This window comes from Spermophilus citellus (genome assembly GCF_964194105.1).
Source record: "Spermophilus citellus genome assembly, chromosome: X".
NCBI lineage: Eukaryota > Metazoa > Chordata > Mammalia > Rodentia > Sciuridae > Spermophilus > Spermophilus citellus.
The window spans coordinates 67239063-67254731 of NC_138190.1; the positions used below are offsets into that span (position 1 = coordinate 67239063).

Consider the following 15669-nt stretch of genomic DNA (forward strand, 5'->3'; position numbering starts at 1 on the left):
TTCTGGTTGCAAAGGGTTAGAGAAATGCCTGATAATTTAAGTGCTTTCCTTGTCTAGTAATGTTTATATTTTAATTAGAAATCCAGAGACTAGAAATTCAGAGATTGGTAAGATTAAGCTCAAGATACACATTTTATAGATGTAGTTATGAGGATTCTAAAAGGGCAAGCACCCATGGTTAACTCAGGAAGACCAAAAAAAATTTTTTTTGAGAACAAAAGAATGAATCTCCCAACAGTGATATTTTAAGCCCTGAGAAACCAAGAGATGTGTGTGTGTGTGTGTGTGTGTGTGTGTGTGTTATTTTGTGTGAGTTACAGAAAAAGGGAAAAGCATATGGGATCTTCCTAAGATGTCATATGAAAATCAGAACTGTAATAAATCTTTAAGGTCAAGACAAACCCCAGATTTTACTAGTTAAATAACAGAGATCCTTATTAGTTAACTGGCTTAACCAAAAATTATAGGTATTTAGTTGAAAAATTGGGTAAAATGAGAACCTCAGGTCTTATTTCCAAAGTCAGTATTATTATACCATAACATTAAATACCATTAAATATCTACTTTTACTATCAATTCACAATATTGTCTCTGAAGACACGTAATAGGGGACTTATTTGCTTTGCATTATCACTTTGAAGTTCAGTGCTCACATATCTAGGCTTATATATTCATGAATATATAAGCAAATGATCCTATGGAAGGATTAAAGGGTTGAATGTAAATTATGTAAAGTGATCATCCCTTTGGATCAAATTCTATGATTCCCTCCCTTCTTTTTTAAAAATATTTTTTAGATGTAGATGGACACAATATCTTCATTATATTTATTTATTTATTTTTATGTGGTGCTGAGGATCAAACCCAGTGCCTCACGCATGCTAGGCAAGTGCTCTACTATTGAGCTACAGCTACAGCCCCAGCCCCCTCCCTTCTTTTTAAATATCAAGTTTGCAACCACTCTGCTGTCATTTTATTTTTTGCCATTTTCTTAAGAGAATTATCTATGTACAAGAACTGTACTTATTGAAAGTATAAAAATTAAATGAGTTTTGACATATGTATTCATGCATGAAACTATCACCAAAATTAAAATAATAAGCATATCCATCACACCTAAAAGTTCTTTATGCCCTTTTATAATATATTTCTCCCTTCTACCATCCTCCCACCTTGCTGTCTCTACCTTCCCTTCTTGACTTGGCTTGATAGTGTTGAAATGTTCCAAGAAGATTCTCTGGATCTGAGCCAAGAATGAAAATAACTTTCCTTAGGCCTTGTTTTCTTCCTCCTATGAAAAGAAACCAGCTCCTTTCTTTGCAACTACACACAAACTCCCAGATAAGATCAAGGGCCTTACAAAAGGTACTGGGAGATCACAATGCTTGAATACATTTCAAGGAGGTTTTTAAAGTTCAGCAAATTACTTAAGGGTAAAGACACATGAGATGAAAACATGTTTCTTAAAGAAACACTTATTTCCTACTACAAAACTGTACAAATTTGGAAAGTAATGAAAAGGAAAAAAAATCCCTCATAATTTCATTATTCTATATGTAGTTGTAGATGGACACAATAACTTTATTTTTTTTTATGTGGTGCTGAGGATCGAACCCAGTGCCTTCCACATACAAGGCAAGCACTATACAACTGAGCTACAACCCCAGCCCATAATCCCACTATTCTAACTGAACACTCTCAACCATTCGGTATATTTTCATTCTTGTCTCCTCACCTACAAGAAAGAAATATTCTTTATTGAAACCTACTTCAAGTGCAGCTTTTGAGCTTTGATGTTAGCTTTATTTTTCCTGTATACCTTCAATATATACCACCATAAAATCATGGTGGTATATTTTTCTTAGGACTCAGAGAGAGAACTGACATGTTTTCTTAGAGAAAATGGCTGCAGTCTGCTAGTAAGAACAAAGCCTCCAGGTTTTTGTTGTGTTTGCAGAGAATCTGTAAAAATAGGAAAAATGTTTCTTCTCTATGAAATAAAAGTTTTATAGCAGGGAAAAATAACTTCTGGGTCAATCCAACTACTGTAACCAAATGTATACCTTTTGTGGGGTAGGTATCAGGGATGAGGAAACTAAGTTCTTAGTGTGTAGATAAGTAACACACTCAACCTCTCTCCACTAGATTAGAAGGACTCATTTCAATGCTAATTTTCTATGTTCAGCACTTCAGATGGCCTGCCAGCCAATGAGTATGCTATGTAGTCCACTCTGAATTTATTTGAGGCAGTGATGTAGAGCAGAATGTGTGTTGTTCTGGGAGTCAAGAAACCCTAGCATAGTACCTAGCACAGAGTAGGCATTCAATAAATATTCATTAAATCAGTGGACCTGAGGTCTAGTCCTAGATTGTTTAACTCACTGGAAGGCTAGTATTTTTTTTTTAAGAGGAAAGGGATTTAAATTGATCTATCCTGGGCTGGGGATGTGGCTCAAGTGGTAGCGTGCTCACCTGGCGTGCACAGGGCGCTGGGTTCGATCTGCAGCACCACATAAAAATAAAATAAAGATGTTGTGTCCACTGAAAACTAAAATAAATAAATAAATAAATAAATTGATCTGTTCTTATTATCATCCACCAATATCTAAACCTGGGCTAAACGAAGTGAGTTAATTTGCAAGATAGTTAAGTTCTTGTGGGCTGGGGATGTGGCTCAAGCGGTAGCGCGCTCGCCTGGCATGCGTGTGACCCGGGTTCGATCCTCAGCACCACATACCAACAAAGATGTTGTGTCCGCCGAGAACTAAAAAATAAATATTAAAAAAATTCTCTCTCTCTCCCCTCTCTCTTTAAAAAAAAAAAAGTTCTTGTAGTCTCCAGATTCTTACACTACAAAATGGGAATAGCAGCCAGATGTAGTGGCATGCCTGTAATCACAACGGCTCAGAAGGCTGAGGCAGGAGGATCATGAGTTCAAAGCCAGCCTCAGCAAAAGCGAGGTGCTAAGCAACTCAGTGAGACCCCGTCTCTAAATAAAATTCAAAATAGGGCTGGAGATGTGGCTCAGTGGTTGAGTGCCCCTGAGTTCAATCCTTGGTACTTACCATCCCTCCATGGGAATAGCAATTCTCCTGTATCTCATGAAAGTATTGGGCCAAATAATATAAAAAGTGTGAACTTCTATGGAAAATATAAGCCATTACATACACATAAGGCATTATACAAGCCCTAAATGGTCTGACTGGGAGGATAGGAAAGCTAAAAACAAAGGCTGCTTTCCTGGGGGCTAACTACACACTGATTGGTGTTTGGAGAGCTGTGTGCAACTTCAATAGTACCATTAGATGCCACATGAATAAAGATGGATGCTGAATTTGGATCTATCACTAAGACTGAGCAAGATAATCCTGTGTAACTAGGGGTTCTCATCAGCATCCACAATTGCTTTGCTGTGTCTTTGGGAATGTGGCTGATTGCTCACATCTGTTTTCTTATCAGTAAAATAGGACAAGTGATACCTTTCGCATAAATGTGTTGTAAAGAATATAATTCCAGAAGGTCAGGTCAAAGGTGAAATATTATTCCTTTAAAAAATTTCAGGACTAGCTGGGTGTGGTGGTGCATACCTGTAATCCCAGTGGCTTGGGAGGCTGAGACAAGAGGATTGTGGGTTCAAAGCCAGCCTCAGCAACAGCAAGGTGCTAAGCAACTGAGTGAGACCCTGTCTCTGAATAAAATACAAAATAGGGCTGTGGATGTGGCTCAGTGGTTGAGTGTCCCTGAGTTCAATCCCCAGTATCCCACTCCTCCCCCTCAATTTTCAGGACCAAATGATGTACCCTCAAGAATAGCCATGGAAGGTGAAGCCTGTTTTTGAGATTTCTCACAAGGAGAGGGAAGAGGGAAGATAAATTTCTTACTTTCAAACCAAGATTGGTAGTTGTCCTCAAAAATTCTAATTTTCTTTAGAACTATGAAGATGCTTCTTGAAAAGGACAGGAAAGTTGTGATCTGATTGCTTCTTTTACTTTAATTAATGTTTCCTTTAAACCATCTTAATTTAACATGACTCAGAGCCTATTCTTTGACCACTTTGATATGCAAACAGTACACTAGACCCATACTAAACACTCTAGGCAACCCTGCTCACTGAAGCTCCATCTCTTATCTTAATGGTATGTTTATAACCTGTAAACTCAGCTCCATGAATTACACTGTGTAGATATGACATGATGTGGGTAAAACTGAACAGATTGAAAGATGATGGCAGGGAGGGGCTACAGACCAGTTCACTTCCCTGTGCTTATGGAAATCTGGCACTGTACTATGACAGTAATGGGAGTAGAAAGACAGGAGGGCAGGAGGGTTTATTCTGTTTGTTGGAGATCTGCCTTGCTAATGACTCAGCCAAGCTGGCCTATATTGTTTTAGTCTGATTTCATTGTTTTAATGAGATCTGAAATTGACGTTACAATTTGGAAGTTCTGAAATAAGGTAACTGATGCCAAACAAGCATAATTGAGGGACTAAATGGTCTTTTTTATTTGCTATTTTTATTAGCTAGTGAGATGGATTCAGAGTCACCTCTTGACTATTTTTGAAACAGTTATCTTGTTACGGTTATGACAACTCTGTTAGCTTTTGAATTATACACTTAAAAAGGTATCTAAGGATAGATAAATTTCTGCTTACTATCTTCCCACCCCCTAAAAATAGCATAAAAGAACACACTCAGCATCAAATAACAAACACAATACAAAATACAAAAATGTGCCTCCTGGCAGAACTGTATTATATATTCTGTTCATAAGCAAGTTTCTGAAATTTTGAACAGAGTTGCAAGGGCTTATGATTCTAACTTTTTGATTATATAGCTTACCACTAAGCTTCCTGAGTAACTTGACAAATAGCACAACACATAAGAGGAGTTTTCTGGTAATAGTTTCTAAAAGTCCTCTGAATAATCTCTAACCCATTGTGTGTCCACTTGTTCAAAATACTGCCTTATAAGGAATTACACCTGTCTCAACTACCCTGCTGACAACTTATAGACCAAACAGATGCTGATAAAGAAAGGACACTTTCCATTTCTTTTTGCCTTTCTTTCATTCAGAAACTATGATCTGCTGTATCTCAATAGGCTGAAATCCACGAACTGCAGATGGGGTAGTGAAAAAAGTGTTAGGCAGTTCCCCAGGGCTGATGGAGCCAGAGTCACTTTGCACTGAGCCTCCACTGTTCTCAAACTGGGAGATTTTCTTTTTGATCATCTTTCTCTCCTTGGCTCTGCGATTCTGAAACCAGATTTTCACCTGAAACACAAGATGATTTATATTTAACTTTGCAACATACTTTATGCAATTAATATAGTGATTTCTGACGCTTTACATGGTCTTTAGCATTTATAAAACCCTCTCATGCACATCACTTCATTTGAGTCTCACAATGACTTGTAAAGTATGTCCATTCAACAATTTTTTTTTTAAAAAAGCTGAGGATCGGCTGGGGATGTGGCTCAAGCGCTCGCCTGGCATGCGTGTGGCCCGGGTTCGATCCTCAGCACCACATACAAACAAAGATGTTGTGTCCACTGAAAACTGAAAAATAAATATTTAACCCCCCCCCCCTCTCTCTCTCTCTCTCTCTCTCTCTTTCTCTCTTAAAAAAAAAGCTGAGGATGAGAGAGGGCAAGTGCCTTGCATGAAATGAAACAGATCAATTATAGGGCTACTGATTGAATGCAGTGCTTTTTATATCCTACCTTATCTACTTCCTCTGCTGTACTAGTAGAAATAAATAATAATAGAGTGACAGATGCTGAGGACTGTCAATAAGAGGGAGGGACTGAAATAGCAAAAGTGAAAAGGTTAATGAAACAAAACCATGTAAATAAGGATCATGAAATTCCACATATTTTTTGTTGGAGATGAAGACCAGAATGATGTTAATGTGCCTATATGCAGTTGAAATGCAGGCTGCATGTGATAAGGAATGGAATTGATAATTCTAGAATTCTGTGACTCCAGGATTACTCCTAGACTTAAACAAAAAATTATCAGGTAGTTTTATATTTCAAAGTCTGAACAAATGAAAACTGTTGATTCTTGCTATAATTTAATCTTCCTGTAGTACCCATAGTAAACTAAATTTGAGGCAAGTCTCATAGGATTATGTAGACCATAGAAGATTAAGTTTACTATCCTAAAAAACAGAAAACCACGGTACAGCATTGGCATTCAGTTACTCTTGTAGTTTGACTGATAGGAACCATATAACTGCCACTGTTGCCAAATCTCCACTTCACATACCGGTGAGGAACCAGATCAAGGTTTTGACTTGATTGATGAATTCTACTGAAGTTGTAATCCCTCTCTACCTCCTATGACCCCATCCCTTATTTCCATGCCCACACAGTGTCCATCACATTCATTAGTTAATGAACACAATGCCCAATGAGACTAAAAGAGGAGGTCCAATAGGATGAATATGGCCTTTAGGAGAACTTAGAGAATGTCTTGGTCCTCCATTTTGCTTCCAACGCAGCTTACAGACATTCCCCAAATCTCAGCCTATTGAAATGACTCTATGGGACACGTTGGATGTCCTTTTGGATACCTGTCTCTCAGAAAGGCCCAGGTTAACTGCCAGCTCTGACTTTCTCCGGATGGTGATGTATCTATTGCAGTGGAATTCCTTTTCCAACTCCAGCCTTTGATGATCTGTATAAACCACACGATACTTTTCTTTTGTCCTGGTTTTCCCTGTTGGTGGAGAAAGCATTGCACTTAATATTTGTTTATTAGATCATTATAGTTACACATAGCAATTGTGTTCTTTCTGACAAAATCAGATATGCATGGAATTTGATTTATTGCATTTCAGTTCCAATATTCCTCTTTCCTTCCATTCATCCCTTACCCTATTCTCCTTCCTCTACTCTACTGATCTTCCTTTTGTTCATCTATTTATTTATTTTTGATTGGTGATTTCTACATATACAAAAAGGTTAAATTCCCTATGGCATATTTCTATATGCACATAATGTGATTTTGTTAAAGTCATTCCACTTTCCTCCCTTTTTCCATCCTTCCTTCCTCACTCTCAATCTCCTTCTTCTACTCCACTGATCTTTTCCAGATTTTAATATTATCCTGCTTCTTTGGAGATTATTTTGGTTGAAGGAATCACAGCTACTCTTTGCACCCTTATCAGTTATTTTAAGATATAAAACACGTATATTTTCAAACCAATAAGTCTTAAGTCCGTTGCTCCATTAAGTACATTCCCATTTGTGGCTATGATATCAATACCTGTATGCCCATCTATATGAATCTGTCTAGATGTAGATATAGACATGTCTTTCTGTTTATGTGGGTGTCTGTAGACATATACATATCCAATATCTCCCTAATGTTTATCCTAAAATGATCAGTGAAATCACAATCATTCTACCACTGACCTACTGTTATAGTAAAGCATTTAAAGATACACTTAACCCATGATTTGCACTTAATCCATGATTTTCATTCCCTTTCCACTCACATATGGGAATTGTATTGGCCAAAACAGTAACACCCATTATTCATTACCCTTTATGCAGTCCTTTCATACTGTTTCCTATTAAGCTTCTTTTTTTTTTAAAGAGGAGAGAGAGGAGAGAGAGAGAGAGAATTTTTAATATTTATTTTTTAGTTCTCGGCAGACACAACATCTTTGTTGGTATGTAGTGCTGAGGATCGAACCTGGGCCGCACGCATTCCAGGCGAGCGCGCTACCGCTTGAGCCACATCCCCAGCCCTAAGCTTCTTTTTTTAAAAAAATTTTTTAGTTGTAGTTGGACACAATACCTTTATTTATTTATTTTTATGTGGTGCTGAGGATCAAACCCAGGGCCTTGCATGTGCTAAGTGAGTGTTCTACCGCTGAACCACAACCCCAGCCCTCCTATTAAGCTTCTTACCTACCCTCTTGAATTATGTAGAACCTGTCTTATTCCTTTTGTACAGATAAGAAATCTGAGGTAAGTAAGTGAATATGTGCTAGTGAGCTGAAGAGTAGGGACCTGAGCACATACTTTTGAATCCCAGTTTAGTGTGATAAATGTTATTCCCAGTTTAAACATGCTGGGAAGTATAAGAATGGCCCAAGTATGGCAAACTGTTCTGGGATCCTGACATTATAGTTACATATACTACCTAGACAGAATTTGATTTGGATAGTAATTTTAAAGGAACATTTATTTTCACTAAGTAAATTCTGTTTCCACACAGCTTCTACTGCCTATTAGAAAAAAAAAATAGTTCCCTCCCCAAGGGAGTCTTAAGCTAATTTTTATTCCCAAGTGGATAGTGAATGGGGAAAGAGGAGGTATTGACTTAAGCAGAATAAAGTGAGTATTTCATGTCCTTTTCAAGGATATCCAAACATTTGCTTTGTGTTACAACATTTAACTAATTTCTCATGCCCTCCTTCAAATAGAGCTTTATTCCTCCTTTCAAATTTTCCAAAGGTGATTAGGAAGTTTCCCTTTCTTTTCAGTTTCTCTAACCTCCTCCAGTACTTTCCTCTATTTCTCTGTGGCTTTTAGAAACTCCTGATCTTCCCTGGTTGTTTTTGATGTGAGGTTTTGGGGGGCATCTGTAGGACAAAGACTTCTTTAAAGTGGTTCCCTAAACTCTATTGAGGTGTTAAGATGAAGCACAAGCCTAACAAAGGAGCTACATAGCATCAGATCCCATCCCTAACCTTCTTTACATTCAGGAACACCAACCAATTGGTTTGGAATTTACAAGCCCTAAACAAATGTCAGACACCCTTTCATCTCCAGCAAAGAAAAAAAAAAACGTGAATGTAGAAACAAATTCTAGTCAAGAAATCTATGTTTAGGATTAAACTAAATGGCTGAATAACTCATGGACTGAAGAACTGAACAAAATTTCCCCCCTTGAAAATGGAAAATGATGAGTACTAGTCAGTTAACCTTTCAAAGGCCCAATTTTGAGTTGTTTTCTGAATCCAAACAGAAACCTAGGAAATCAGGGGTCTGGTTTTGGTGTTTCAAAGACAATGGTATATTTAGAACACAATGCGAGAACCTGAGGTTTAATTTATTTTCAGAACCTTGAATCTTGGAATCAAAATATACCTTTGAGGAGATATTTCCTAAAGTCCTTCATAATCCCAAAGTTGCTGAGTGTTTAAATTCTAACTTGAGGCAGAGAGGTTAAAATTCAACTTGTATGTGTCTGTTTTCTGCTCTTTGATAATCAGTAAATATAACCAGACTTCAAGAACTCTGGAAAGATTGCTGTCCTTCCCCACCCCCATTGGTCATAAATTCCCCTCTTGCAGCTTCTTCTGAGGACAATAAAGTCAAGACCAGGCCTCTTTATTTGCCATGACAATCCTCACCCTTTCCGGCAATATAACCCCTGAAGAAAGGAGGGATGAGGAAGAGCCTGGATGCATATCAAAGCTAAACAAAGTGTTAAAAAGGGTCTGTAGCCCCAATCTGACAGATAAGACCCAAACCCCCACAATGATATAGCTCAGGGGAATATACTAACTGCACAGTTTACAAAGAGATATAAATTCAAATATCCTGGTGCACTTCTTGTGTCTCCTTCCCCAAACTGCCTCTTTCCCATTGCCTCTTTCCCTTAAATGATTGAAGGAGATTTAGATACTTTCTGGTAGAGCATTATGTCTATATTCCCAAACCCAACACCAATAAAGCACTAAGAGTACTTGCTTTTATTGTTCAAGCTACTCTCTTCTTCCAGAGAGAATGGCATTTCTCAGCTGCTACTGTGAATTAATTCAGCAAAGGAACACAAGTTTAAGATTTATGAAAGAGCTACTTCCATCCCTCTGTGGTGAGGATTTCATTGCTTCTTCTCCAAAGACTCTGACAAATCTCTATAGCTCAAGATGGATGGAGTCCTTCCCATCATCCACAGAATTTGCAAGCAAATGTCATCATATATGATGACTCATTATCACCCTAAACGAAGTTAAAATGGTTCTTATTTGAGAGACTGGCTATGAAAGTGCTGTTAGGCATAAAAGCACTCTACAAACCTAGGGGTGATGATGATGATGATAGCAGTGGGGATAAAGATGATGAAAAGCAATTTTCTTTGGCAGGGAGTTCTTTGTAATTGACCCCGCCATGATGACTTTTCAGCTAATGGCAATTCTTCACTGCCTTTAGATAAAATTGCATCCAAATTCATTTTTAAAAGTTGTCCAAGGAAATAAGCAAAATCAGCAAAGATAACAATAAGCCTCAAGAAGTACAAAGCAATTTAGTTTATGAAGTGTCCTAAATGAATAAAATCTTTTAAACATAACTTCCTCAGTGTTTGTTGAGTGGCTTAATCAGAATCAGTCAAAATTAGTTTCTCCTTTCTCTCTTTCCCACCCCTACCAAGAAAGCCTCTCTCCAGCCCCAGTTAGGTTATCACCTTGCCAATTAGAACCACAACTCTGAATAAAGGAGAAGAATGAAAAAATAATTCCTTGCTCTATTGCACTGACAGTGTTTAAAATATGAAAATGCATGAAAATCATCAACTTCCCATACTTTTATGTCAAATTCTTTTCATATATTCTTCAAACTGAGATGTATATTGGAGTAGACTACTTAAAGAACTATGTAGACATAAAAACATCTTACTTTTAAATCACATCACCTAGGGGACAACAATTTACTCTGTCAGTCCCTTTGCTCTCGTTAGAAAATCAAATGCTATAATGTTCCTAATATGTATATTTTTCTTTCTTTAATGTAATTCTATTCAAAACATACTTCAGTAATGAAAAGAACTTTCATTTGATTACATGAATTCAGGGTGGGGTTACTTCCATTTTGTAGTTTATTTATTTTCCTCTCAGCCACAAACCATATGTTATCCCACAATCCCACAGAATGAATTGGAAAATTTAGGAGGATCTGACTCATCCATTCATTTAACAAATATTCTAACATCCACCATGTGCTCAGCATATCATAAATGGGTGCATTTTGGTCCAGAGTGGCCCAAAGAGGTAATAAGCTTAATTTTTTTTGGTGGAAATTATAACCTGATGTCCATGGCAGGGGCTCAGTGGTCTTGTGAATTTCTAGAAATTATGTGAAACAACTGTGTGTGTGTGTGTGTGTGTGTATGTGTGTGCTGGTGTGTTTTTGTGCATTTTCTGGGTGGAAAGAATCCATATTTTCATCATATTCTTAAATTATTGCTGAATATGCACCATGGGCTGTAAGACAAAGGGGTAGTTTTCACTTATAAGACATTAAAATGAATTTAACAGAGCTCTGTCTATAGGACAGGTTGCCAAGAGTCAGAGGGGTTCCAATGTCATTCAATTTTAAACCTCTCATAGAAATTGGAGAGAAAAATCTTGTGAAGGTGGATTGTAAAGTCAGGTTTGTGTGTTTATTGAATAATGAAAATGCACAGACTAAGGAGGCCCCTTTTCCTGGCACCAGAAATACCCAAGAGAGAAGCTTCAGCTCACAAAAACAAATGCACATGGAAGACTTTTAAGCAGAGAAACTTGTCATATTTCCCTCCTAAACAGAAAATTCATGGCTCAAGGCAATTTTCTTATCTTGTTTTTTTTTTTTATTGTTCTCTATTTCAAACAACATGCCAATGATGCTCCTCCTCTAAAGCATTTCAAAACATATCCTGAACTGCAAGCAGCTACTTTCCTGGCTTTTTTTTTTTTTTGGTATCTTTTGCTGATTGTTAGGTTTTAGTGAATGGATGTTAATTACAACTCTTGAGATTAGACGTAATAACAGCCCTGGGAGTGCTCCACCCTAATCTCATTTTCTATCCTACTTAGCCATCTGACCTACCTGTATTTTATTAAAAATTTGCAGATTTACCCCCCAAAAGCTTTAAACCCAAGCATTTAAACTTTACTTTAAATTTGTGATTACCACCCTGATCCTCTTGGTTAAAAGTCCTCCTAATGTCGAAGTTGGTTCCTTCCCATCCTCCCACCTTTGCTTTTTGGAAGACAGCGAAAATACAGAACTGCAAAAAGGAGCATAATCATTGTGGACAAATGTTATTGAAATGTCATTTCCTCCCCAGGGGGATGAAAGTGATAGAGTCAAATTTTACTAATTTTCTCTAATGACAGGGAACAAGGGTTGGAATAATAAGGATGTGATAAAAGAACAACCACAGCTGAAAACAAACATTTTCCCCCTCTCACCATCTGAGATTAAAGCAGAACACTCACTTCCCCGCCCTCAGCTCCCTGGAATCGCCCACTGACTTGCTGGGATGTTGTGACTTCCCACGCATTGTCACTGTCACAGATTTGCATTCAGTCCCCGGCGTTGCCTGGATGCCTGCCTGAATAGTGATGAGGGCTTTAACCACTTAATGCTGGGGCTGATAGTCGTGCGCACCTGGCAGGCGTGAGGGTTGTGTTGCGTTTTATATGCTAGCTCAGTGCTGTGGCCTTCTCATCTGCCTCAACGCTTCAAAAGAGGGAAAGGATGTTAGAAGTAGGCAATAGGTTTGAGAACAACTCACCTCTGCCAATTTTGGGAAAGGAAGCTTCCTTGAGAGGCCTGGGGAATGAGGCTGCTTTTCCGTCTGAGCCTTCATAGCCAAACAGGAAGGTTCATTGCCAGGCAAGCACCGTGAACCTAAGTTGAGTATCATTAAATTTGTGAGGGGAGCCAGCCTGCTCGTATGGGAAAAGGTGTGGAAATGGAACCGGCAAGCCTCAGTGCCTGAACATTCGGACACCACTACTGTCTTGTGACCTCGTTCACTCGTTGAGACTTTCCGTGCATCTGTTTTCCCATCTGGGCAACTACAGGGTTGGATCCTGATCTTTGTGGCTCAAGATGCCCAATGTGCACGCGCTCACCCCATTGAGCGATCAGGGTATGGCAAAAAACACCCATAGGGTAGATTTAGTTCCACGCTTCACATTCAGCAAGATTTGAACCCAAGGGCGCGCATTGAAAGGTACCTAATGGACCAGCCAGTCACGCAGGAGTCGCCTAGCTAAACTCTCCCCGGAGAGGCCTGAGAAGTAGGAAGGCGGGCCAACCAAGAGAAGAAGCTAAGAAAGGAAAGTGTGCGGACATTCGAATCGATTACTCACCGGTCACCTGCACAGTTTTGCGCATCCATGCATAGGGGCTGTGGCGGCTCCTGCTGGAGGAACTGGCGTCGGCGGTGCCGGAGTCAATGGGGACCAGTGACCCGCTGGCCGAGGCTGGCAGGCCACCGCCGCTGCTTCCACCGCCGGCGGGGCCCAGGCTGCTGTAGTCTGGTGAGCCAAAAGCAGCAGGGCTCGAGGTCATGTCGTTCATGGGCACTGTGCCCATTGTACTGGACGGCCCCGGGTATGCGCTCCAGTCTTCCCGCGGGGGACTGTAGGGTGAACTCCATGTCCCCAGTGATGGCCCATGAGGATCCATGTTGGTCATATGAGGATACCCCATATAGTGCGGGTAAGCTGGGGCAGCAGCGAAGTTGGAGGCTGGCAGCGGACTTCCACCGCTTCCAGTGCTGCCCACCCCCGCGGTGCTGCCTCCTCCCGGGCTTCTGATAGTGCCCGGATACATGCCCGCTTCTTTCTCCAAAAGGCAGCTTCCATACATGGTGGCTTGGGTAGAAGAAAGAAGCTCCCTAAGCCATCCCGAGGTCCCTGTAAGGCCCCAGCCCCACTTTGAGAAGCAACAGAGAATTAGTCAGTAGCTGTGCCGCAAACTCTTCTGCGCCCCTTAGACTACTCCATCCCGATTCCTGCCCCCGAAGGTTTCCAGGTGACTGGTAGCGGGGGTATAGTTGGGCCACCAATGGCTGGGCTGACGTCAAGGGGCTTCAGGCTTTTACATAGCATTTGCATTCAAATGAAGGGCCATTTCACCTTCACAGGAACTTGTTCACTCTAATGCTCCCTCTCCCCAAGCTCCCAGGGCCTTTCTGTCTCATCTTTTTTGATTCTGTCCATCTGGTCCGGGTAGCATCAGTTTTGTGCTTTTGGAGGCAGGAGCTCCTCCAGCGGTTTCTGACCGGCTTCCTCCAACGTGAGACAGAGACTTGCAGAAGTAGGGCAAAATCCTGCTCTCTGGCATTCAGCCCTCACAGGGAGGCCTCCCTTCCACGATCTTCCCCAGCCCAGCCAGCATCCACAGTCTCCACTCTGCCTGCACTCCCTGGTAGGGATTTTCGGTATTGTACTGTCCCACAATGTCACTGAAAAGGACTTTTCCTTTTTCTTCTAGGACAAGAGCTTTGTTTCCAAAGGCAGATATTAGTTTTACAAGCATATATTAAGCACATACCGTGTGCTGAAAACTATTGCAGGCACTGAGGATATAGCAAAGAACAACATACAAAAATTCCTGCTCCACATTCATTCCTAAAGTTGCATTCCAGAGGATAGTAGGCTGGATTAATTGGATGCTTAGCAAATATGCACAAATGAAGGCATGATGAAGAGCATAGGTTATGTAAAAGGGAAGGAGAAAGAGACAGAAGAACCATGTGAATAGTGGGTTGTTCTGTTTCCACCCATTAGTATGAGATATTCCTCAAAGCCAGGTATGGCTCCTGTCTCAAAACTGGTGTCCCAAGGGAACAGAACTCTTGCATTCTAAAATCCATTGCAGCTGCAGCAAACTTGAGATTTCATTTGTAAATCTGCAATTGTGGAAAATTATGTGGGCTTGCCAGAAGATGCCAATGAACAAGATCTTGCCTCAGGAAACCAGGTAACCTTCTGTGTTCCTCCTCTTCATCCTCTTAGGCAAGACCATCATAACCTTTTTTTTTAAATTTTTTACTTTTTATTCTAAGTGGATACAATATCTTCATTTTACATTTACGTGGTGCTGAGGATCGAACCCAGTGCCTCATGCATGCTAGACGAGCGGTCTACCACTGAGCCACAACCCCAGCCCCCCATCATAACCTTTAATCCAGGTTGCTCCTTAATAGAGAATATGCTGCCCCACAATGTCCAACCCAAGCCAGCACTCCCACTTAGCTATTCCCTTTCTGGCTTTTGGAAAGTCACATGACTTCTCTGAGTTTCACTGACTCCTACTGTTTTAAAATAAAAATCCTAATAGTATCTATATTACAAAGCAGGATTTACTGAGATGATGCATATATTGTTTAACTTAGTACTTGGCACACAGTATGAGATTACTACATTCATTAATTCACTCAACAAATGTTGATTGAGTACTAGGTGCTGTTCTGTGTATGGAGACATCAGTGTGAACAGGAAAAGCTTCTGACATTATTAAACTTATATTCTAGTGGGGAGAGATATTTATAAGTAATTAAACTATGGTATCTCAGTAATAAATGCTATGAAGAAAAAGGAAGGAAAATATAAGGAATACGGGAGAGGTGTTACAATTCTAAATGTGGTGGTCTACAAGAACTTCAAGAGAAGGAAAACAATTGGTCATCAATGGCTTATTAAAACCTTGTGCTAGGGAGAAGAAACCAAGGGGCAGGAAATAACATGCACATAGGTATGTTTTACACACAATCTCATTTATTATTTAGTCTTTACAACAGCCCCGTGTGTTGTTATCATTCCTATTTTAGAGATGAAGAGACTGAGCTCAAAGAGGTGGTATGACTATTTAAATTAAGTACACACAGCTGGTGTATGATAAAGCTAGGTTCCAAATCTAGGCTACTC

General features: G+C 39.8%; 1 protein-coding gene across 1 annotated transcript; it reads right to left on the minus strand.

Moving 5' to 3' along the window:
* Positions 1-5066: 5066 nt before the first annotated feature.
* CDX4 (caudal type homeobox 4) lies at positions 5067-13606 on the minus strand (the record flags this gene model as incomplete). Its single annotated transcript, XM_081276522.1, has 3 exons — positions 5067-5273; positions 6577-6722; positions 13105-13606. The coding sequence occupies 3 exons, from the start codon at positions 13604-13606 to the stop codon at positions 5067-5069; spliced, it is 855 nt and encodes a 284-aa protein (XP_081132648.1).
* Between the last annotated feature and the right edge of the window lie 2063 nt (positions 13607-15669).